The 24689-nt window shown below is 34.3% G+C and overlaps 2 protein-coding genes and 1 pseudogene across 2 annotated transcripts; 2 read left to right on the forward strand and 1 right to left on the reverse strand.

Annotated features, from left to right (window-relative positions):
* Positions 1-269: 269 nt before the first annotated feature.
* LOC126722026 (pentatricopeptide repeat-containing protein At2g03380, mitochondrial-like) lies at positions 270-6864 on the forward strand (annotated as a pseudogene).
* A 1866-nt stretch (positions 6865-8730) lies between these two features.
* On the reverse strand, positions 8731-11091 carry LOC126722027 (putative pentatricopeptide repeat-containing protein At1g69350, mitochondrial). The gene has a single exon (XM_050425162.1). It carries the CDS (start codon positions 11089-11091, stop codon positions 8731-8733), a length of 2361 nt encoding a protein of 786 aa, XP_050281119.1.
* A 2633-nt stretch (positions 11092-13724) lies between these two features.
* On the forward strand, positions 13725-14735 carry LOC126722028 (protein BEARSKIN1-like). The gene has a single exon (XM_050425163.1). It carries the CDS (start codon positions 13725-13727, stop codon positions 14733-14735), a length of 1011 nt encoding a protein of 336 aa, XP_050281120.1.
* Positions 14736-24689: the final 9954 nt, after the last annotated feature.

Below are 24689 nucleotides of genomic sequence, written 5' to 3' on the forward strand. Positions count from 1 at the left end.
TTTGTGATCCAACTTTTATAATATATGTAAGATAAATAATGAGATATTATCAATTCACAACAACCATGAATTGATTTGTACATTTCTGCCTCTATGGTCAAACTCCTGACTACTCCTCTCTTCGGGTTTTTGGTTGTGCTTGCTTTGTCTCTCTTCCTCCTCATGAACGAATAAAGCTCCAACCTCGTACTCGTCTCTGTTGTTTCCTTGGTTATGGTGTGTCTCAAAAAGGGTTTCGCTGCTATGATCCCATTTCTCATCGTCTTCGTGTCTCCCGTCATGTTGAGTTTTGGGAACATCGTCCTTTCACGAGTCTTCAGCAGTTTCCTACATCTTCTTCCTCAGAGTCTCCCATTTTTACTGATCTTTTTCTCCCTCTCTATCCTGAACTTGTGGAGGATTCTTCAGCATCGACTGCCTCTCCAGACGACTCATCTCCGGTTCTGTCTCCGGCATATGACCCGCCTGTCTTGGATCTTGTGGCACCACCCTCTCCTGAGTCTCCTATTGGTCCTGAACTTCGTCGTTCCACTCGGGTAAGCATTCCTCCCCCTTATCTCACTGATTATCATTGCTCTTTTGCTCTTGCCACTCTCTATGAACCTCACACCTATCGTGAGGCTCATACTGACCCTCTTTGGCAGCAAGCTATGAATGAAGAACTAGATGCCCTTCATAAGAATCACACGTGGGATATGGTTGATTTGCCTCCTGGTCAGTCTGTAGTAGGTTGTAGGTGGGTTTACAAGATCAAGACCAAGGCTGATGGATCTGTTGAACGATACAAGGCTCGCCTAGTTGCCAAGGGCTTTACTCAGGAGTATGGTATTGATTATGAGGAAACATTTGCTCCTGTTGCTCGTCTTACATCTGTTAGATGTCTCATTGCTGTGGCTGCTGTTCGCCATTGGCCTCTTTATCAAATGGATGTGAAGAATGCTTTCCTCAATAGCGACCTCCATGAAGAAGTGTACATGCAACCACCCCCTGGCTATCCACACTCAGGCAATCAAGTTTGCCACCTTCGCCGTGCTCTTTATGGCCTCAAGCAGGCTCCTCGAGCTTGGTTTGAAAAGTTTAGCTCAGTTGTTGCTCAGCAGGGTTTCACTTCGAGTCCTCATGACACTGCTCTCTTTGTTCGGAGATCCTCTGCTGGTATCACTCTTATTCTTCTTTATGTTGATGATATGATTATTACTGGAGATGATTCTGCAGGTATCCGCTCTCTTCAGAGCTTCCTTAGTCAGCATTTTGAGATGAAAGATTTGGGCACTCTCAGCTATTTTCTTGGGCTTGAGGTTACCTCATCCTCTGATGGATACTATCTTTCCCAGGCTAAATATGCTTCTGATCTTCTCTCCAAAGCCGGTGTCACTGACAACAAGACTGTTTCCACTCCTTTGGAATACAATGCAAAGCTCACACCCTTGGACGGTGAACCTATATCCGATGCTACTCGCTATCGTCAGTTGGTTGGCAGTTTGATCTATCTCACTGTTACTCGTCCGGATATTTCACATGCCGTGGGTATGGTTAGTAAGTTCATGGATGCACCTCGTTCTGTCCACTATGCTGCTGTTCTTCGGATTCTCCGATATGTCAAAGGCACACTTTATCATGGTCTGCATTACTCCTCTCGATCTTCTCTCGAGCTTCATGCTTATTCAGATGCTGACTGGGCAGGTGATCCGACTGATCAATGCTCTATCACAGGTTTCTGTTTCCTGTTAGGTACTTCTCTGGTCTCGTGGCGCAGCAAGAAACAGGATGTGGTTTCCCGTTCTAGTACTGAGGCTGAGTATCGTGCCCTTGCCGACACCACTTGTGAGCTTGTTTGGCTTCGCTGGCTCTTGGCTGACATGGATGCTCCACAGCCCACTGCCACTCCTCTTTATTGTGACAATCGTAGTGCTATCTACATTGCTCATAATGATGTCTTCCATGAACGCACTAAGCATATTGAGATCGACTGCCACATCACTCGCCAGCATCTTAAGAAAGGAAATCTCCAGTTATTCTCCATCTCCTCTGCTGACCAGCCTGCTGATATCTTTACCAAGACTCACCCGCCTGGTCGTCTTCGAGATCTTATATCCAAACTCCAGTTGGCTTCCTCCTTGCCACCTTGAGTTTGAGGGGGGATGTTAGTGTATAGCTTAGACTAGTTTAGCCCATTGGGCTTAGCCCAGTATACTGTACTTGTAGTTTACTCCTTTTACTTGTACTGCACACATACCTAGCCTATATAAGGCTCTCTATTGTATATTATTTCACACACATTAATATACAGACTATTCAGTCTTTCTCACACTTTATATTCTTAACATTTGCAATCTTTATGTTTTGATATATAAATGTGTTGTGAAGGTTTAGATATAGTGTGACTCATTATAATTGGTTAGTTTTTTTTTTTTTTTTCAATGATTGATTTTAAGGTGCAATTCCAATTTCCATTGTAACTAAAGATGATTTCTGGTCACTCTAAGCACCTTGTCAATTGAATGAATACATATGGAAGCTTGAAATTTCTCTTTTGGGAATTAGTTTAAAATCTACTCATAGTTTCATTGGCTAATAGTAGCTAGAAGAAGTTTCATAGCATGGGTACTATTCTAGAACTGTTTATGAAGGTTGCTCATAATTTTTTCAACATTATCATCACCATAGCATCATATTATGTGGCATTGTGAGTATTCTAGGGAATTATGGTATATGAGTTTGTGCCTATTTGGCGTGCAATCGGTTATGCCTTGCCGTGTAGTGGACTTGCTGGCTGTTTGGACAGGTCGGTGTGGTAAGTTCAGTAGGGGAGGCAATTGCTGGAAGGCCATTCCTTTGTGCCTTATGTGGATCATTTGGCGTGAACGGAACAATTGGGCTTTTGAAGGAATTAGAACAGAACGTAGAACAATGGAGCTCAAAATAATTTTAAGATCTTTGTTTTGACTGGATGGCTGAAACATCTATGTACTTGAGATCCATTTTTTATTTATTTTCTTGACTCTTGTAATATGTCATAATTCTGCAGTTCTAGTACGCAGCTTGTGTGCTGGAGGTGCATTTCTTCATTCTAATTAATTTTCTTATTTACCTATAAAAAAAAATTTTGGAATCTACTTCCCTTTTTGTCTATGTGTGAGCGCATGAGATGAAAAAAATTATTTATGGTCTTTATAGTATCCCATGCTCTCTCACTCTTTTCTTCCTCAACTTCAGTCTTGATGTTTATGAGAATCCTCACATCTCGTTATGTAGAAGAGGATTTCCTTGGGTCCTTGCCTAGAAAGATGATAATAGACCTTTCCACCCTTTTCTTCTCTATTGTAGCCATGATGACAACCTTTTCTGCTGCTCTTTTTCTTATGCTACATCAACAATCATGGATTTTCAAACCTGTCATTTATTTGGCTAGTATTCCTATCACCCTCATTGTATTGATGTAGTTCCCCTTTCTTGTTGCCATGGCAATTTCAACTTACAAACCTAGCATCTTCTATAGGAAAATGAAGCGTTAGTTTTAACATATTCATTATTTGCGTTTTACTTATATGATGTACTAGTGTCCTGTTAATAATTGACATATATCAGTCAAACATGAAGATTTTTCTTTCTTTATACTTTTTCTCAGTTATCCAAATAATGGGACATCCTTTTCTTTGTTGAGATGTCTCTCAGTCTTCATTAGATAATCCCCACAATCACAACCCCCAATGAAATGTTGAGACTCGAGACAGTAAAAATCAGCTTAAACATCAAGAAAGTGCTGCTCAAAGTCTTCTTTGTAAACAGAAGAACCTAAATCCGTTAGCATATTTATAATATTCCTCACTAAATCCCAATTTATAACTTCACCATTCCTTTCTTGATGAACAAACTCAAGTGTATCCTGAAGCCTAGTATAGGGAATGACAATATCTCTCCAGAACCCAAGCTCATGAATGAGAGTTTTGTGGGTGCTTGGGATGAAAGTTTTTTCCATATACATCATTACATCTCGGATCTTTTCCAATGCCATTAGGTTAGTTGCTCATTTAAGACTTGCAAGCCAAAAATTAAGTTACTTCCATTCCTAAATGCCTTTTGATTGGATTTGTGGAAGAAAATAATTCATACTTTATCCTCTTTTTTTTTTTTTTTTAAGGTGTCTTTTTCCCAAAAATGATCATTCTGTTCTGTAGGATAACCTGCTCTGTTATTATGTACTGAAGAATTTCACACTTGATGCAATTGAGTAGAGATGTTAGTCTTTTCTTTGGTATTTGGTGCCCTTATTTTGTAAATATTAGAATAAATTTCTATACCAAAAAACAAAGGTTCTAACAGTATCTGCAACCATGAACAAGTCTTCTATCCCTTTGAAGACGATAGCTCTATAACCATTTTGTGAATAAATTAATAGGATTATCTCCAATTTTGTTTTGAAGATAGAATTTTTGAGGGTTCTTTGCCACCCTCTTACTAATTTCACATTGAGTTGCTGATTTATAGAAATACAATATTAAAAAAAAAAAATTGTAATTAGAAAATAGTATCACCTTGAAAATTCACCTTATTATTGGAATGCTTTGTAGTTGTAGTTGTAGATAAAAGTAAGCAATGTTTATGAGCAAATAGTTATGCTTTTATATCCTGTTCCAACAATATACATGTTTTTAACTGTCTTATACATAAAAATACTGTGGAGAAGAGGTCACTTTTGTCATTTCCTTTCCCTTTTTGTTAATTTTGCACCTGTTGCAATCAGTGATTAAGTTAAAATATCAATTACATGCTAAGCAAAAAGAAAATATCCAATACATATCAGCCGAAGGTTTGTGTTCATATCAGCTGAAGTTATGCTGACCAGTGATATTTTTTGAATGATTTGAATGAGGACATTATTGGGTTCTTTACCTGTTTGAGAAAATGCCTCAGAGAGTGTGATAATGTTGTGTTTTGGATTGTGTTAAAGGCGTGTTGTGAATTGAGGAATATTAATGAGGGGAGGAAGGTACATTGCGAGATCGTTAAGGTTGGGAACCCTGATAGTATCGTTTTGACGGCTCTTGTGGATATGTATGCGAAATGTGGAGAGGTTGGGAGTTATTGCGAGGTGTTTGATGAAATTCTTGATAGAAATGTAGTTTCTTGGACGTCGATGATTGTGGGGTATGTGCAGAACGATTGTCAAGAAGAAAGGTTGGTCTTGTTTAATAGAATGAGAAAAGGGTTAGTTGAAGGAAACGAGTATACCGTAGGGAGCTTAGTCACAGCGTGTACAAAGTTAAGAGCTTTGTATCAGGGGAAGTGGGTTCATGGGTATGTGATTAAAAACAGTATTGAATTTAATTCTTTCTTGGTGACTGCACTTCTAGACATGTATGTTAAGTATGGGGATGTTAGAGATACTCGTTCCATCTTTGGCGAGCTTTCTGTTATTGATCTTGTTTCATGGATAGCTATGATTGTCGGGTACACACAGTGTGGTCATCCCAGTGAGGCATTAAAGTTGTTTATGGATGAGGAGTGGGTTGATATATTACTGAATTCGGTTACAACTTCAAGTGTGCTTTCAGCATGTGGGCAGCTAGGCAATTTGGATTTGGTAAGGTCAGTTCATGATCTTGGGATTAAGCTTGGGTTAGGTGATCCTACAGTGGGAAATACTTTTACAGATATGTATGCAAAATGCCATGCTGTCAGAGATGCTTGTTATATATTTGAAGCAGTTATGGTCAAGGATGTGATTACTTGGAACTCAATTATTTCAGGGTATTCCCAAGTTGGTTCTGCCTATGAAGCTCGTGAACTCTTTCATCAAATGAGATCAGATTCTATCTCACTTGATGCGGTCACACTTGTTAGTGTTCTCTCAGCTTGTGCTTCCCTTAGTGCTCTGGGAGTTGGTTCTTCACTTCATGCTTTCTCCATAAAGGGGGGCTTACAATCATCTAGTGTCTTTGTGGGCACTGCACTTCTAAACTTCTGTGCCAAGTGTGGGGATGTGAAGTCTGCTCGTATAGTCTTTGATGGGATGGTAGAGAAGAACGGTATAACATGGAGTGCAATGATTGGTGGTTATGGAATGTAGGGGGATGGTAGTAGGTCCCTTGCACTTATTAGTGATATGTTGAAAGAAAATTTAGAGCTGAATGAAGTGATCTTTACAACTATATTATTAGCCTGTAGCCAATGGGAAGGGCTGGAGGTGTTTCAATTTGATGTACCGGGACTATAATTTTGTTCCTTCCATGAAGCATTATTCATGTATAGTAGATCTATTAGCTCATGTTGGCAGACTTGAAGAAGCCTTGGATTTTATTGAGAATATGCCAATTCAACCATAAGTTAGTTTGTTTGGATCTTTTCTCCATGGACAGTTTGATCTTGGAGAAGTGGCAATCCGCAAAATGCTATTACATCCTAATGAAGCTTGTTACTATGTACTCATGTGTAACTTGTATGCTTCAGATGGAAGATGGAGTCAGGTTAATCAAGTGAGGGAGCTGATGAAGCAAAGTGGATTGAGGAAGTCCCCTGGGCATAGCCAAGTGGAGATGGATATCAGTGATGATATCTCACTTCCCAAAGTTGCATTGCTCTGGTAATTATATTCTTCATCATAAATGCACAACATAAGATGATAAGGAGTTTTCCAAACTGCGAGGCTCATTGTCACCAACTTGAATGCAATTTTGTGGGGTGGTAAAGGTTTAGTACTTTCAGAAACTGAAATTGGACTGTTGCCAACTTCCCTACTCCACTATTGTTGAAAAGTATCAGAGGGATGGCTTGGAACAGTTACTTTACGATGCTCTAAAATGTACATACTTGATACAACTAACACCATGATGGGTATTAAATTATCAATGAAATTATTTATTAAAATTGTAATGATTGTAGGCTTTATATATATATTTAAATTCTAATTTTAGGACCTTGATGGGATGGTAAGTGTCCTCCCAAGTGATATGTTGTGTAAAAGCAACTACCTTTGAGAATTAGCTACTTCAGAAATGGGAGTTTCACGCACATTTTCTTAAGGTAACAAGGGTATCTTCTCTTGTAGGTGAGACCATTTTCCAGGACACATGGAACCACATCTACCTACACGTGCCAAGTATACCTGCAAAGTCCTTTGGAGCTGGTTGTGATGGCCTGGTGGGAGAAGTTGAGCCCGGGACCTCTGCTTTATGAGTTGACTAAGTGTCAAATTCTTGTTGTGAAGATTTTTCCTGCTTTTTGCAACCTCAACATATAATAACCCTGGATATAACTTTCTGAAACGTCTACCTCACAATACATCCATGGAGTACATTAATTTGTTTAGAGGTGATAGTCAAGCCTTCAATGTCAGTGGTGACTTCAACGCGATATTGTGATCCATTGTTCAAGAAGGGTAACATAGAATTGGCATTAGATGGTAAGAGTTGACGGAAACTATCGATTTATGTGGAAACCTTTGTTTATTGAATAAGACTGGGCACACAAACTTTTTTTTTTTTTTTTGAAATGTTCTAGGCATATTTTATCCCATATAATGATTAATTTAGGACTTTGTAAACTGTATCTATTCACTAATCCATGTTGCACATTAAATATATTTCTTATCAACTTGTTTTCTCATTGAAAACGATTAAATTAGTAGGAAATTTATTTACATTGTACAGGATGTCTAGAAGAGAGCTCACTAACTTGTTAGCAACTGTCAAAATTTTTGTGATTAAGTGGTTTTGTCCTATTTTCTCAATAATGAAAATTTGCAATGTCTATGTACACAAATAATTTCACAAAAAAATTGACACTGCCTAGGTGGCAAGCTATTAATGGTAGGTAAGTGATGAGTCAAGATGAAAATCAATAAAAGCTTACTAACTCAATTGTCATGAAAAAAGTAGTAAAAATTGTTGGGCCTGTAGCATTGCGTAGAAAATTTGGATTCGATTCCCCCTCCTCTCCCACTTATAAAATCATTTTAAAAAATCATTAGGAACTCCTAAACAAAAACAGAAAGTAAGAGAACCAATATTTGTCGGACAATCTTATCAAGTTTTACCCAGCAAGTAGAATTATTGGCTTCCTAAACATTATGCATGCGGAGGGATACTTAGGAAAAAATAACACATTATAGATTTTGACTTTGGTACAATTTAAATAGTGAAAAATGTATATTCATATATGTTAGAATGATATTAATATCAATCTTATTCCTCAAACTATAAATTTGTATCATATGTAAAAGCATGAAATCTTTGAGACAAAAATTGTTTAACAAAACTTGAAAAAATTAAGGTGCATGGGAAAAAAGGGTTAGGAGAGCAAAAGAAAGGCAAAGGAAAGGTGAAATTCATTCTTCTTTGGAGGAATTGGTGAGAAAGGAACATGTTTTATAAATTCCGAAATACTTAAACAATTGAAACACTGTTTCTCTCTTCCTTTCATTCCCTCCCAAATTCGGAGTAAGCAAAATGTATACAATGCACTATACATAACACTAGCCTGTTTAATGCTTGATTTGTAAAAGAGCAACCATGTTACATGAAAAAATGAAAGCAAATCAAGTTTTGTGAGATTGTCTCTCTGCCTTTGGCTTGCACAATGTCGATGAAAGAATGACTTTCTACAAACATTAGGGTTCTTTAAAATCTATAGTGTTGTTCCTGGAGTGATGTTGATTTATTCCAAATTCAATTGCTAACTTCTCACTGTGAACTTGCAAAAAATACCATGGAGAAAGATTAGATATTGACCTTATCTATATTCTACATCACATCCTTGTTCAATAGCTATAGTTGGAAAATTATCCAAAATCCTGTATATTTCATTGGTTTGCAAATGATAAGTGCCCCCAGCTCCAAACCTGTAGACTCTCTTATTAAGTTCAATTGTACTCCACCCAGGAACCTTTGTTAGACCTTTCATCATTGACCTCACCTTCCCAAATTCATCCCAGTCTCCCCCTTCTCCATATATATTAGATAATAAGGTGTAGTATCCAGTATCATTTGTACAAATATCTACAAGATCACTTTCTATGCTTTTAATCATGTCCATTCTCTTGTAGATTCGACACCCATTTAGCAGAGCACTCCAGATGCTAGCATCCACATGAAATGGCATTGATTTGATAATTTCATATGCACCACTAGGATCGCCGGCTCGGCTCAGAAGGTCAACTACACTAGCAAAATGTTCTGTATTAGGCTTGATGCCAAAATCCCTCATTGAGCTAAAATATAACTTACCTTCTTCCACAGATCCTACATGACTACAAGCTGATAGTATATTCATGAAGGTGACTTTATTTGGTTTTATTCCTGAATCTACCATCTGATTGAAGAGTGAGATGGCAACATTGATCTGACCATGTATTCCATAGCCAGCAATCATGGCACTCCATGAAACCACGCTTCGCTCTGAGATGCTATCAAAAACTCCTTGGGCTGCTTGAAGATCTCCACACTTGGCATACATGTCAGTTAAAGCTGTATCTACATAAAGATCTTTCTTCAAACCACCAGTAATGAGCTTGTGGTGAACCCATTTTCCTTTTTCTAGATGACCCAAATGGGAGCATGCTTGAATTACACTTAAGAAAGTGACTTCATTCATCTCAATTCCATTCATATACATTTGATCAAACAACCTGATTGCCTCTTCTGAATTACCATTCTGAAAAAATCCACAAACCATAGAACTCCAAGTTATCACACTTCTCTGTTCAATCCTTTCAAATATCTTGTATCCACAATTCACAAGGCCACATTTCGAGTACATATCAATTAGTGAATTCTGGACAAACTCATCCAAAATACCCCTTTTGATAACATGACCATGAATCTGATATCCAAGCTGTATTGAACCCACACTTCCACAAGCTGAAAGAGAACCTGTCAGGCCATATGAATCTGGCATCAGTCCCTGTGTCTGCATCTGCACAAATAACACTAATGCCTGCTTCAACAATCCTTTCCGAGCATAAAGAGATATTAGCATGTTCCATGAGACAATATTTCTCTCCGCAATTACACGAAGAACCTCCTCATAATTATTTAGTTTTCCACATTCAACATATAATTCTATTAATGCTGGCCCAACAAAATCAAGGTCAGCATCTAACGCTTTTCTGGTTACAAAACAATGAACCGACTTCCCTTCTCTAAGCAAACCTAACCTAGCACAAGAACATATGACAACCATCATGGTTACTGAATTGGGTTCCACTTTAGACTCTTGCATCTCAAGAAAAACACCTATTGCTTCTTGGAAGCAACCAGTTTGGTTGTAGCATGTAATCATTGCAGTCCAAGAAGCAGTATGCCGTTGAGTAACATTTTGAAAGATCTTCTCTGCACTATGTAAATCACCACATTTAGTATACATTACAATTAGAGAATTATCCAAAGACCCTTCATTTTTAATTGTCATTGTCACAATTTGACCATGAACTGACCTTGCTAGTCTCAGAAAACCTAAGTCACCACAAGCCTCAGCTACACTAAGCATTGTCACCGAATCTGGTTCAACACCTTGACAAATCATCCTATAAAAAAAATCCAACCCTTCACTTGCCTCTCCATTCTCAACGTAACACGATATAATCGAACTCCACAAAACCACATCTTTCATCGGCATTCCATCAAATATCTTGTGCGCATTATATAAGCATCCCATTTCACCATACATACTAAGCAATGAAGTTTCAACAATAGCATCAGTATCAAACCCACATTTGATTATCCTCCCATGGACCTTCCCACCAATACCCAGATCACCAAAACCAGAACAAGCTCTTAGAATGTTAGGATATATAAATCCATTGACATGGACTTGATGGTACATCATTTTATGATACAATGAAATGGACTCTTCAAAGAAGTGGTTCCAAACATGACACTTAATAAGTACACCCCACATGAAAGAATCTGGTGAAGGGAAACTCTCAAAGACAAGTCTTGAAGTTTGGAGGTCATCCATTTGAGAATAAGACTCAACCAGTTTGGTGGTGGCAAGTGGGTCTTTATGAAGGCCAGTGACAAAGAGATGGGCATGGAGTTGGGTTAGTGTTCTTAAAGTGGTACAAGACCTGAACAGAGGCATATAGAGTGTCATTATTCTTGTTTTTGAACAACTTAACAAGGTGTACTTATTTAGTTCTAGAGTCTTGTTGAACTTTAACTCAATGTCAGAGCATGGAAGTGATGGGACAACAAAAAAGGGGTTTTAGGGAGATGAGCAGTGCACTGGAGACATAGGAAAAGAAAGAGAGAGAGATGTACATTGTACTGTGAGAAAGAAGGCCAAAAGTTATATAATAACTCTTGCTTTTTTTTTTTTTTTTTTTGGCTGAATATAATAACTCGTGATTGATTTTTATTAACCGGCTCTTTGTATTCAACTACTACGGTCTATTTTTAGTTAACTGTCTAATCAGTGGCGATGTCATGTTCAGTCCAGGGTGTTCTGAACACTCTGAACTGAAAAAAAAAAAATTTATATATATAATAATTAAAATTTTTTTTATTTATTTACCCTTAAAAAAAATTAAGAACGCTCTCAATCAAAATTATAAACAGCCTCAAATTAAAAAAAAAAAAAATTATTTGTTCTACTTTCAAGCAAAAAAAAAAAAAAAAAAACCCCAAAAAAAAAATTTGAACTAAAATCTATAAAAGAAAAAAAAAATTGTAACAGAGCAAGCAGCAAGCACACGGATTCTCAAAAAAAAAAAAAAAAAAACAATGGACGGCAAGCCCAACATCGGATGACGATGCAATATTTCTGCAAGATTTTTATGACAATAAATTGAAAAAATCTTGCATTTTTGTTGTTTGTAACTAAGGCTGATAAGGAGGGAGAGGAAGAGATTTGTTAGGAAGAGAATGAAGAGACTGAGAAGGGCGGAGAGGAAGAGACTTGCAAGAGAAAAAAAAAAAAAAAAAAGATAGGAAAAAGAGAGAACCTCTGAAGAGTCTGGACGTGTAGATGAGAGATGATTAGCTAGGAACTGGGAAGGTATAAGTCAAGGCATTGGGAAAGTAAGAGAAGTTTAAATGTGTGGATGAGAACCATTCTAGACAATATTAAAAAAGAAGAAGAAGAAGAAGAAGAAGAAGAAGAAAAAATTGGTGGAAAGGAAAAAAATAAAGGAAAAACTGGATTGGGCTTGGGCAATTTAGGAATTTATAATTTCCTTTTATCAAGTAATTTCTCATCATGTCACTTTCTCTTCTGGTACTCATTGATTGATATATATATATATATATATATATATATATATATTTATAGCTTGAGTCAAATTAGATTATCTACATTATTGTTTCTCAAAAAACGATTATCAGCATATGGGATGTGTTCTAGTGCAACTAATAAATAATAATTTAATTAATCAATAATTAATTGGAAGAAGTAACTAATAAATAATAATTAATAATCTAATTAACCAATACATTATAAAAGACAAACAAATTAAATTATTTAGGCTAAACAACAATTAATAATTTTATAATTAATGAAACAACAATATAACAAATTATAGTTTATAAAAGACAAACAAATTAATGAAACAACTAAACAACAATAATTAATAATTTTATTAATATTTCAAATGAACTTATAGTTTATTGTTTTTTCTTTTGCTAGACTTATAGACAAATATTTGATAAGAAAACCACGTAGAAGGCAATTGTAAAGTTTATGTATTTGCGTGTTTTTTTTATTTTTATTTTTATTGTTGTTATTGTCAATATACAAAATTTTCTTTTTATTAAATTGTGTAATTTATGCTTGTTAAGGAACACCCTGAAAAAAATTCCTAGAGTTGCCACTGTGTCTGATGGTTTTTTTTGGACGAGAACTAGTAGATGGTTAAATAAAAAATGTGGAGTTTAATTTTTGTTTGTATAAAAAATTGATTGATTTTTTTTTAATAGAACTGATTGGTGTCTTGATCTAATGATAAAGAGTTATTATCAAGAGCAAATGCCATATGTTGAACTTATCTTAAAAAAAAAAAAAAAAATCCTTTATCTTTTTGGGGCTTGAATGGAGGGGAGTTGTATCCGCCTACACCAAAAACTTATTGATATCTTGATATAATGATAAAGAGCTATTATTATAAGCAAATGCAATAAGTTGAACTTATCTTAAAAAAATAAAAATAAAAAACAACTATCATCTATTCTCTTTTCCCTTCTATAAAAAAAAAAAAATGTATTCTCTTTTAGAGCTTGAATGGAGGGGAGTTGTATTAGGCTTGAAATATGGAAAGATTATATGGCCCAAAGCACCTTTTTTTTATTTTTTGGTATTGTATGGGCTGAAGTATTTTTGAAGCAGCGAACCATATCTTTTGAACTGTTCTCTTCATTTTGGGCTTTTTTTTTAGGGTATTTGTTATAATTATATGCCCCTCTATGGTATATTTACGATATTAGCAATAATTTTATATATAATATATACAACCGCCCTAATAGACCGCCCCTTCTGAGCATGCCCTAATAGACCGCCCCTTATATTTACAAAGTTTCTAACTTGTTCCAGGAAAAAAAGTTTCTAACTTTAACTCTGAGTTTGAGACTTCTTATATTCATCAAACATTCATCCAAAAGTTTCATAATTTTTTTTTTTTTTTTTTTTTACGTTCATCAAAAAGTTTGAGACTATCAAACATTCATCAAAAATTTCATACGATTTCCTACGTGTTTATAGAAAAGGGAAAGAAAATTCTTTGATTTCCTGAAACAATGGAGATGGTGGGGTTTCGATATGATCCTACAGATGAAGAGTTGATGAAGATTTTAATGAAGAAGGTCGACGATGCTGAACAAACTCACCTAAATCATCATTTTGATTTTATTGTGAATGATTGTGAGGTATATGGCAAAATTCCTCCATGGGAAATATATGATTCTCATACCCACTATCATTTACACACTTTCCACCGCAAGCTCTATGTCTTCACCGACCTCAAAACAACAACCGGCAATCGTGTGTGCAGGGCTGCCGCTTGCGGAACCTGGCTTGAAAAAAGCAAGCCCAAAAGAATCTATGATTCTCAGGGCAATGTTATTGGGATCGACAGGATGCTCTCTTTTAAGGCCAAGGATCTTCATTCGGGCAAACTCAATAAAACTAATTGGATAATGCACGAGTTCTCCTTGGCGAATCAGGAATTTGGAAGAATCAACACAGTCCTCTGTGTCATCTATAAACTAAACAAAGGGTCAGGGTCAGATTGTGAGGAGGCCAACGGAAGAGGTCTCAAAAGAGCTTTTTCTTCTACTACTGCTGGTGAAGAGTTCTCATGCTTCAATACAAATGCTGCTGCTGTGATTTCACTTGAGCCTGAGCCTGAGCCTGAGCCTATGATGCCTAGTGCTGATGATGAAGAGTTTGCTGCATGGGTTTCTGGATGTTTTTCTTCTACTGCCGCTGTAGCTGAAGAGGCCTCAACCTTCAATACAACTGGTGTGATGTCACATGGACAAGAAGATGCCCAAGCCCAAGAACACAAAAAAAGACGGTTGGATGCTGATACTTTTACGGATGAAGATTTTGCTGCATGGGTAACTGATCCCACATTCCCAGATGAACCATTGAGTCAAATATTTTCTGATCTCCCACCCCTGGTTGAAGTATGCAGTCAATCCAAATCAGACTCTGTTGCTGATGCTGATTTTGATGCATTAATTACTTCATTAATTTCTGATCCGGCACAATCCGATGAAGCATGGAGTAAAATCTTTTGTATATGAGAATTCTTTTTCTTCTCTTTTAGTCTTGCACAGATTTTTTGTTCTTCTCTTTTCAGTTTATAGTTAGCATGTCTATAGTTAGAACTCTGGCAAATGAGTTGTTGGCAATGTAGCTTAAGAATTGAAGGATTGTACAAAAACTTGTTTTGATGGTGAAGTAGCTATTTGTCAACTCAAAGTTATAAACTTCTTTTGCTTTCTTCTCTTATTTGCAATCTTTATGTTTTGATATATAAATGTGTTGTGAAGGTTTAGATATAATGTGACTCTATTATTTCTTGGTTTCATTTATCACATTTTTTTTTCATTCTCTTTCCCTCTTAGCAATACTTGGATGCTATTGGTTAGGTTTTTTTTTTTTTTTTTTTTTTTTTCAATGATTGATTTTAAGGTGCAATTCCAATTTCCCTTGTAACTAAAGATGATTTCTGGTCACTCTAAGCACCTTGTCAATTGAATGAATACGTATGGAAGCTTGAAATTTCTCTTTTGGGAATTAGTTTAAAATCTACTCATAGTTTCATTGCCTAATAGTAGCTAGAAGAAGTTTCACAGCAAGGGTATTATTCTAGAACTGTTTATGAAGGTTGCCCATAATTGTTTCAACATTATCATCATCATAGCATCATATTATGTGGCATTGTGAGTATTCTAGGGAATTATGGTATATGGGTTTGTGCCTATTTGGCTTGCAATGGGTTATGCCTCGCCGTGTAGTGGACTTGCTGGCTGGTTGGACAGGTCGGTGTGGTAAGTTCAGGGGAGGCAATTGCTGGAAGGCCATTCCTTTGTGCCATATGTGGATCATTTGGTGTGAATGGAACAATCGGGCTTTTGAAGGAATTAGAACAGAACGCAGAACAATGGAGCTCAAGATGATTATTTTAAGATCTTTGTTTTTGTTTTGACTGGATGGCTGAAACATCTATGTACTTGAGATCCAGTTTTTTCAATTTTCTAGACTCTTGTAATATGTCATAATTCTGCAGTTCCAGTACACAGCTTGTGTACCGGAGGTGCATTTATTTATTCTAATTAATTTTCTTATTTACCTATAAAAAGAAAATAATAATTGGAATCTCCTCCCCTTTTTGTCTTTGTGTGTGCAGGATGATAAAAATTATTTATGGTTTTTATAGTATCTGATGCTCTCTCACTATTTTCTTCCTCAACTTCAGTCTTGATGTTTATGAGAATCCTCAACTTCCGCTGCTCTTTTTCTTATGCTACATGAACAATCATGGATTTTCAAACCTGTAATTTATTTGGCTAGTATTCCTATCACCCTATTTGTATTGATGCAGTTCCCCTTTTTTGTTGCCGTGGCAATTTCAACTTACAGACCTAGCATCTTTGATAGGAAAATGAAGCGTTAGTTTTAACATATTCATTATTTGTGTTTTACTTATATCATGTACTAGTGTCCAGTTAATAACCGGCATATACCAACCAAACATGAAGATTTTTCTCTCTTTATACTTTTTCTCAGTTATCCAAATAATGGGACATTCTCTCCTTTTCTTTGTTGAGATGTCTCTCAGCCTTTATTAGATAATCCCCACAATCACAAGACCCAATGAAATGTTGAGACTCAAGACATTTAAAATCGGCTGAAACATCAAGAAAGTGCTGCTCAAAGTCTTCTTTGTAAACAGAAGAACCTAAATCCGTTAGATCTTTATAATATTCCTCATTAAATCCCTACTTATAACTTCACTATTCCTTTCTAGATGAACAAACTCAAGAAGTGTATCCTGAAGCCTAGTCTGGGGAATGACAATATCTTATTTGAATACCCCAATCGGTAGTAAATTGATAAGTGTTTATTCTTGTATCTGTATATGTATTGAAGCCTAAGTATTCTTGGCAGCCATATAATCTGTTGTAACAATACATGACAGTAAGTATAATAAACTTCAACCAACTCTAAGAATTATAACCAAAACTACTGTAGAATTGTCTTCAACCAATGATAGTCGTTTAGAATATTTATGTCATAGGAAGGGAATGATAACTTGCACTGCTAGGTATAAACTTCTGATGCTTTGGACGACATGTAGTGTGCACAGTTGTCTTATTGCTTGACAAAGAACGACCTGTTGAGTTTGAGTGAGCTCTTGTTTTGTAGCATAATCACCAGCATAATCTTGTGCAACATGTATTGTCTCAACAGTGAATAAGCTGGAGAAGTTTACCTAGACTTCTTTTAGGAAGGTGTAGGTGACAAGTTCAGATGCTTTTTATATGGTAGGAAGGATGTCAGTGCTCATAGTTAGTCAAGAGTCTTGGATATTAGAAAATATATATAGCCTTATTGGCACAATGTGGAGTACTTTCTTTTATTTTTTGTTGTTGGTAGGAATGATTTTCACTGTAATTAATTTTTTTGTACGACTTAAATAATAAAGTATGTTTTTATATTAACAATTAAACTGAAAGAGTAGTTAATTCCATTGATAAGGTATTGATAAATTGTGTATATTGAATTAAATTTTTCATAAGTAATTTTCAAATTCATCTTTTGGGACAACATCTATGTAGGTTAGGAATTCTAAAATTATGGGGAGAAAGGGATATGAAGAATTTTAAGTAAAAAATCTCACAAAGTTTTCTTCAGCCATGCATTCATGTTTCGTTTCAAAACCTGAAAAACTGTCGATTGGGTTGCTATAAGTAAAATCCTCATCCAATAAAAATGAGGAAGTGTGACCTAAATTGATAATTTTGTTCAATTTCTATGAAAATACTTAAAGGTCCTATGGCAAAAATATTGTTTTTTTTTTCCCCCTGGAAACGTAGATATTCTATATATAAAGATATAAAAACATTTCAAACACACAAGGAAAAGACTCCAGGGGAATTATATTACGTGGAGAATGGATAGACCTACAAATCCGAATTTCTTACTTCTACAGCAAGCCTGTATGCACAATTTCTTACTCATATACGTGATCAATTGATGGTCTTTGTAGTGGGAAAAACTTCTAATGTTTTGGATGGATGTAGTATCACAATTTCCTGTGTACACTCATCACAATTTCCTATATATTTAATCAATTTATTTATATATATAAAAGCAGAGACCTCATGCGAGAGAGCTTGAGGTTCTGTCAAGTGGCGCCTTCTATGGTTAGCTCTTTTATTTAAACCATCCAGCTTTTTTTTTTTCCTGTTAAATGTTAAAGTTATTACACCTCACTCCTCTCTTTCAATTGACTATGAAAGATTAAAATCACGTTTAAAGGTTTTCAATTGATTATAAAATAACGCTTAAACTTTCAAGTATGTCTCTTAGGAAACCCAAACGTCTTCTTAATTACACAAGCTCATTTATTTTTACCTCTTGCTATTCTGAATTCTGACCCTTCTTATTTTCGTCTCAATCTCCTCATTTCCCATACATTTGGTCAAACAACCAAAAAACCAATCTTTCCTAAACTATGTGGTTGAATCTCAATCTTTCCTTCAGTGTCAAAAAGAAAGTAAAGGCTCAATTTTATTTTTTTTTTTTTTTTTTTTTTTTTTGGTGCAGGTAGAGTTGTCCAGGGCTCTAGGTAATTGGTTGTGATCTTGGGTCCTTGACATTAGTCATGTAAAATAGGTGTAGGTACATAACTAGAAGTCTAAGGTTGTCAATTAAATGCAAAGGCATATGTGTTCATGACTTTTGCTGGATTTTGAAGAAGCCACAAGATTTTCTGTTGGTAGTTAATCAAGGTAAATTTATATCTGATGGTTCAGCCAAATCCCACAAATCAAATGAATGAGTTTTGATACTTTTGAGCTTCTGAAATTGGCTTTCCCTGATAGAATTCCTTTATGGACCTAAAATACATAGTTAGCAATCTCCAGACCAAGAACAACCAATTGCCAGAGTTGTAGAACTCTATAATCTCTAAAAATGGCAATGGAGTAAGAACTAATACTACAAAATCATATATAACTACACACCATAACTGCGAAAAAAACCCAAGCTATAAGTGTCAAGCTTCTATTATGTATGGCTACTAAAGGTGAGGTTAAGTAGTGTATTAACAATTGGTCATCATTTTGCAAGAAGTAGAACCCAACATAAATAATGTTATAGTTGGTCTTAAGTAAAAAAATTTCATCTCTTAGCCAAATTTTTGGAGCCCTTCGCCATAAGAAAAAAAAAAATCCTTTTGTTTTATACCTTTTATCTATTTTTTACTTCCTATTCTCTTCCCTACTCAAAATTTTCATGTGTTTTACAGTTGCCTTAGAAATTTTCATAATTTTTTGTTCTAGGTATATTAGAGCTTGCATTTTATCAATTTTGTTGTTAATACATACGCTCTTTAAAAAATTTATAAACTAAAATGGTTAATCTTAGTTCTTATCCTTTCAATCTTTGAACTTTTTTATTTATTTTACCTTGGTTGGATCATGGTCCCCAAAGACTCAAACAAATTTCCAATGATTGCATTGTTTGCACCTACCTCACTTCAATCAGTTGTGTATCAAGTGTTGCTCAAGATTGAGGGTTGGCATGCCTATCCACAGAAGGTTAAAAAATTAATTTTTTTTATCCTCTTGGCATGCCTATCTCACTTCAATTAGTTTTTTATCCTCTTAAGTTTTGTCAAGCAGCCTAAAAAATTAGTATAACTACTGATTCTTTAATTTTTATGTTATTATCATAGTTCTAGACTATGAACCAATTCCAATTAGAAGTTGCAACTTAGCATATGACATTCTTTGAGTATTTTTCAAAAAATTACTATCAAATTTTGTCACTACCGCTACTTTTCTTGACTATGTGAAATTCTTTATGAATCTATTACTTCTCCAACTTGGATCATGATTGCAATAAAGTTGATCTATGAAAGAAAATTCAGTCTCCTTTTTTAAATTTTCTTTCAGGCCTTAGCTGCAGTGTTTGATTACTACATAGGCAATGCTTTTATTATAACTAAAGACATATTTGCAACACTTGGATTGAAAATTCATGGCGGCAAAAATGTCCCTTTTGTGTGGAACATTTTTAGGGTATTAGTTCTTGGTATGTATTCAATATATTCTAGGGAAATACACAATGAGAGTTCCAAGTAGAAGACTTGGTCTTGGTGCCAAAGGATATATTTCTTAGTGAATTTGGCCATAGATAATGTGTATTGGAAGCTTCAAGGATGCTAAAAACTCATTATAAATGAATCATTACGCTACTATTAATAAGTTGAACAATGGTGAGATATCACTCTTTCATTTTCTTTATAAAGATGGTTGTGGTTAAACAAAAATATCTTCCTTCTGAACTCTATTCCGTAGTGATACAATGATTGAGAAATTAATGCGTTGGGCATAATTTGGTGGTTTACATACAAGACTTTACTACTCTTAGGAGTACTTTGGGGTATATTTGTTAAAAAATCAGTACCATGTAGCTCCTTGACAATTAGTACCTTTGCTGTAGCTAGCTGATAAGATTCAAGAAATACTTGGAGTAATTTACTTCATAATGATTTGGCAATTTAAGGGTGTGTTTTTTGCACCATGTTGATGAAATATGTAGTTTTGGTATCTATTTCTGAAACCATTCATTGCTAGATATGAGTTAGGTTTCTTCTCCAAAAAAATAAAAATAAATAAGAGTTAGGTTAATACTCACAAACCAAATCAATTATATGCTCGCTCTCTTTCAAAGGATGTGAAAATAATAATTGTGCGTGTAACTTAAAAAATTAAATAATCATGAATTCACTCATGCAATACATACATATTCTTAGTTATGTTATGCTTAGTAATTTATGTTTCTTTTTTAATAAATGAGATAATTGAAGCTAATTATGTAAATATTATACCACAAGATTACATATTTTATATGGGTTATAAAAATTAGTGATAAATGATTTGAAAGTGAAATTATAAAGCATCCGTGCATCGCGCGGGATATCATCTAGTTTATATAATCTTATTACTTATCAAAAAAAAAAAAAAAAAAAAGTGGACCAAATCATTTGTGAGCATATTACCATTCCCAGATCATGTTCAATATCTGATTGTTCTTTGTCCATTGCTAAGGTAAGTTTTCATGAACCAAGAATAAGGAAAAGTTATGTGTTACTTCAGTCATTTGCATTCGTAATTTTGTAACTATTCAATGAATATAATATTATTCTAAATTTTATAGTTATCATGCTACTTTGAAATTGAAATTGAAGGTGTGGGTTCCAGTTAGCTAAACTGGTAAAGTCTCTGATGGTTGTATAAGAGATCTGGGGTTCAATCTCCGCCTACACCAAAAACTGATTAATGTCTTGGTCTAATGATAAAAAGCTATCATCAAGAGCGGACGTCATAAGTTGAAACTCTCTCAAAATTTTTTTTTTTTTTTTTTTTGAAATTGAAGGTTAGCAATAGTGTAATAAAATAAATAAAATAAATAACTCAAAAAAGGGGGAAAAAAAAAGGTAATGTGGGAAGTTAAGACAATTTGATTGAGACTGATTAATGTAGACTACGTTTTCCTTCAAGTTTGAGTTTTTCTTCGCTGGGTAATTATTAAGTACTTCTGGAGTATCATAAATGCATATTTCCCCTCTTTCGCACATAACTGTGGATCCTACTAATTAAATTTATGGTAAGACCCACGTGAGAGAGGAAAGTATGCATTTATGGTACTTCCGGAGTATTCAATAATTTTCTTCACTTCATTATACATGTAATTAACTTTCTAATCTCAATATATGTAACTTTGCAATTGTTCTATTCGTGATGACTATCACCTTAGATTTCCTATGTTCATGATTCTTTGTTCATGTAACTTTGGATTTACTGTAAATAACTTAAATAAAATTTGCTAAAGTTATTTATTGTCTAAAACCACTATTAGTCATTTCTAGCACTTATTATATCCATACTAGAAGTGCATCCCAAAAGGCTTTGTTTATATCTTTGTATTTGTTATTTGTCTATGACATTATATATTAATTGGTGTAGGGATTACTTTGGTCAAGAATGAGTTGTGGACTACTAGGATCTTTTAATTTACAAAAAATTATTGGGTTTGGTTTTTCATTTTTTCATTCTTAATCAAATTGGAACTTGCCACATAAAATTATTAGTCCATATCCCCCTAAATTTATTGAGGATTTTTCTACATGTTAATTTTTTATACTTCAATAATGGGACATGTTGCACAATTTTGTGCATCGACTAGTTTGTGATCCAACTTTTATAATATACTAGACACAAACCCGCGAGTTGCGCGTGATAATTATTTTTATGGTGGTTTTATTAAAAAAAAATTTACAAATTAAACTAATCTAATAATGAGTAATGTATTTCGTAATTATATTTTTATTTTTTATAGGAACAATCATAAATGTAATATAGGAACAATCCAAAACACCAAAAAAACGTAAACTAAAAAATAATAATAAAACTTAACAATGATTAATTGAACCAATATTAGAATAAAACTTTGTTTTTGATAATCTATTAAGGTTATTTTCTTTGTAGATGTGAGGGCCGGTTAATCAATAATTATTAAAACCGTGTTAATTGGGCCTGTGGCCCATCCGAGAACGTAAAACTGTCCGAGGAGGCCCATATCAGGTTATAAGGGTAACCAAATGAAAAGAAGAGTAGATACCACGTGAGATGAGTTCAGTATTCGTCCGATGACAAAATCCTTCTCGGCAATATGTGTCCGAGGATGACCTGAACGCCATATTGTTACAAACACACTTCAGAGCTACATTACCACTAAAGGTGGGACATGGGACCAAGGGTAAGAAAGAAAAGGTAAACAAATATCTTTAACAACAGCTGCCTCTGCATTAATTGCCTTTCAACCAACTCTCTGGCCGCATTAATGTGGAGGTGATGCCTGAATAGTGATGAAGCAGCCTTATAGCTGCTGGTTGGAGGTTCTAGAAGGTGTTAGATGTGACAGAAAGGGATCCCCCGAACCCAATCTATATGTGTGTGGTGAAGATGACATCTAGAGGTCAGTATATAACATGGAAGAATGTATTGAGAAAGAGGATTGGGACTTCTAATCAAGTAGTACTTAGAAGAAAACCTTATGAAATAAAGAGCTTAACTGGTTTAAAGGAGAAATTGATCGTCATATTAGTGCTAATCTATCTATAAACGTTGAGCTTAATTGTTTTTCTTTTGGAGTTCATCTAGTTCTTTGACATCCACGCTCTATAAATTTATTGTTTGGGCCTTTAACGTTCGAACCCAATACGAATTTGGGATCGTTACAAATTGAGTCCTTACAGTAGAAATTATAATTTCGACTGCCCAAAATATATTATCAAATAAAAAATTATTAGTAAAATTTAAGAATTAAATTTCTATACATGCATTATTATAAAATAATAATAATAAAAATAAAATTGCAAAAGTTAAAATTTGTCACCTATCCGATTATTTTTGTTTAGCTAACCTTTGCTTTTCTTTAAATAAATGGCATTATAGAATACTTCTAATACAACTATTAAGAGTACTTTGTCCACCACAAAGGATTAGAAAATAAACAAAAATTAGTAAAGTCTCATAGTTTAACATCTAAATTGAGCACTATAAAAAAAAAAAATCATGCTATGTAACAGAATAAATACCAAATTATCCAAATCATGCTATGTAATAGAATAATATTATATTTTTGTATGTTATATTTAATTCTTTAGAACGCAATAGCATAACATTTAACAATCAAAGAGAATAAAAAATAGAAAAAATAAAAACAACAACAACAACAATTTAAAAAATAAAACCAAATCACAATTTAAAAAACAAAACTAAATTGCATTAACCCAAAATAGAGTTTTAAAGAATATAAAAAATTATCAACCTAAAGTAGAGATGCAAGAAAAAATAAAAAATCCACCAAAAAATTTAGAGAGAGAGAGAGAGAGAGAGGGAACCTTTTTTTTTTTTTTTTTGTGAGGGAAAACCATGCATAGAATAGAAGAGATAGTGACAAATTTATAATAAGAGAGTGTGAATAAAAAGAGGTAAAAATAAAGGAAGATGAAGGGAAAGATGAGGAATGATATTTAATATAAAGGGTAGTGGGGAGATGAAAAGGTAAGGGAGGGAAAAAGATTGAAGAAATAGTGGGGAGATGAAATGGTAAGGGAGAGAGAAAGGTTGGAGAAGTGTAAATATTAAAAAAATAAATGTTAAAAACAATCATAAGAAAATTGGGGAAAAAAAAATACACCCTTAAGCTTGAAAGGCTTCAATGTTTTTTATATATTTATTTTTTCCTTTAAGCTGAAAATGCTCACACAAAACTCTAAAACTAAACTGAAAAGACTTTGGGTTGGACTTGATAGTGGAATTAAATAAATAAGAGGTAAGCTGGATTAATTATACAGATTTATAGGATGATAGTGGAAGTAAATAAATAAGTAGTGGGCTGGATTTATTATAGGGTGATAGTGGAAGTAAATAAATAAGTAGTGGGCTGCATTTATAAGGCTGAAAATCGTAAAAATCATTTTAAAATTGTAGGACAAATTATACTTTAAAAAAGAAAAGAAAAGAAAAAAAAAAGAATGACGTGGCAGCTGATGTGGCGCAACGTAAGAGTAGCAGCATTAAATACTACGCTTCAGCTTTTAGTAATATATAGATGTAAGATAAATAATGAGATATTATCAATTCACAACAACCATGAATTGATTTGTACAATTTTCAATATTAAATAGTTTATGATTGAGATTAAACTAGAAGCACAAATTAATGCGACATTATATATATATATATATATATATATGTATATAAATATGGTTTTTTGTTGATGACTTAATATATGATATTACTATATTTTTTTGTCATTACTTATTTATTTTATTAGTCTAAATAACTTAAACCAAATACATAACATATAAATTGACATTAATAAAATCTCGTGGATCGCACTGGTTAAAAACTATATCAAATACTATATTTAATAGCAAAAACTTTCTTTTA

Source organism: Quercus robur, chromosome 4, assembly GCF_932294415.1.
Source record: "Quercus robur chromosome 4, dhQueRobu3.1, whole genome shotgun sequence".
Taxonomy (NCBI): Eukaryota; Viridiplantae; Streptophyta; class Magnoliopsida; order Fagales; family Fagaceae; genus Quercus; species Quercus robur.

Bases quoted from the DNA above. Each gene is read 5' to 3' on its own strand.
- LOC126722028 (XM_050425163.1), top strand. From the start codon at position 13,725: ATGGAGATGGTGGGGTTTCGATATGATCCTACAGATGAAGAGTTGATG.
- LOC126722027 (XM_050425162.1), bottom strand. From the start codon at position 11,091: ATGACACTCTATATGCCTCTGTTCAGGTCTTGTACCACTTTAAGAACA.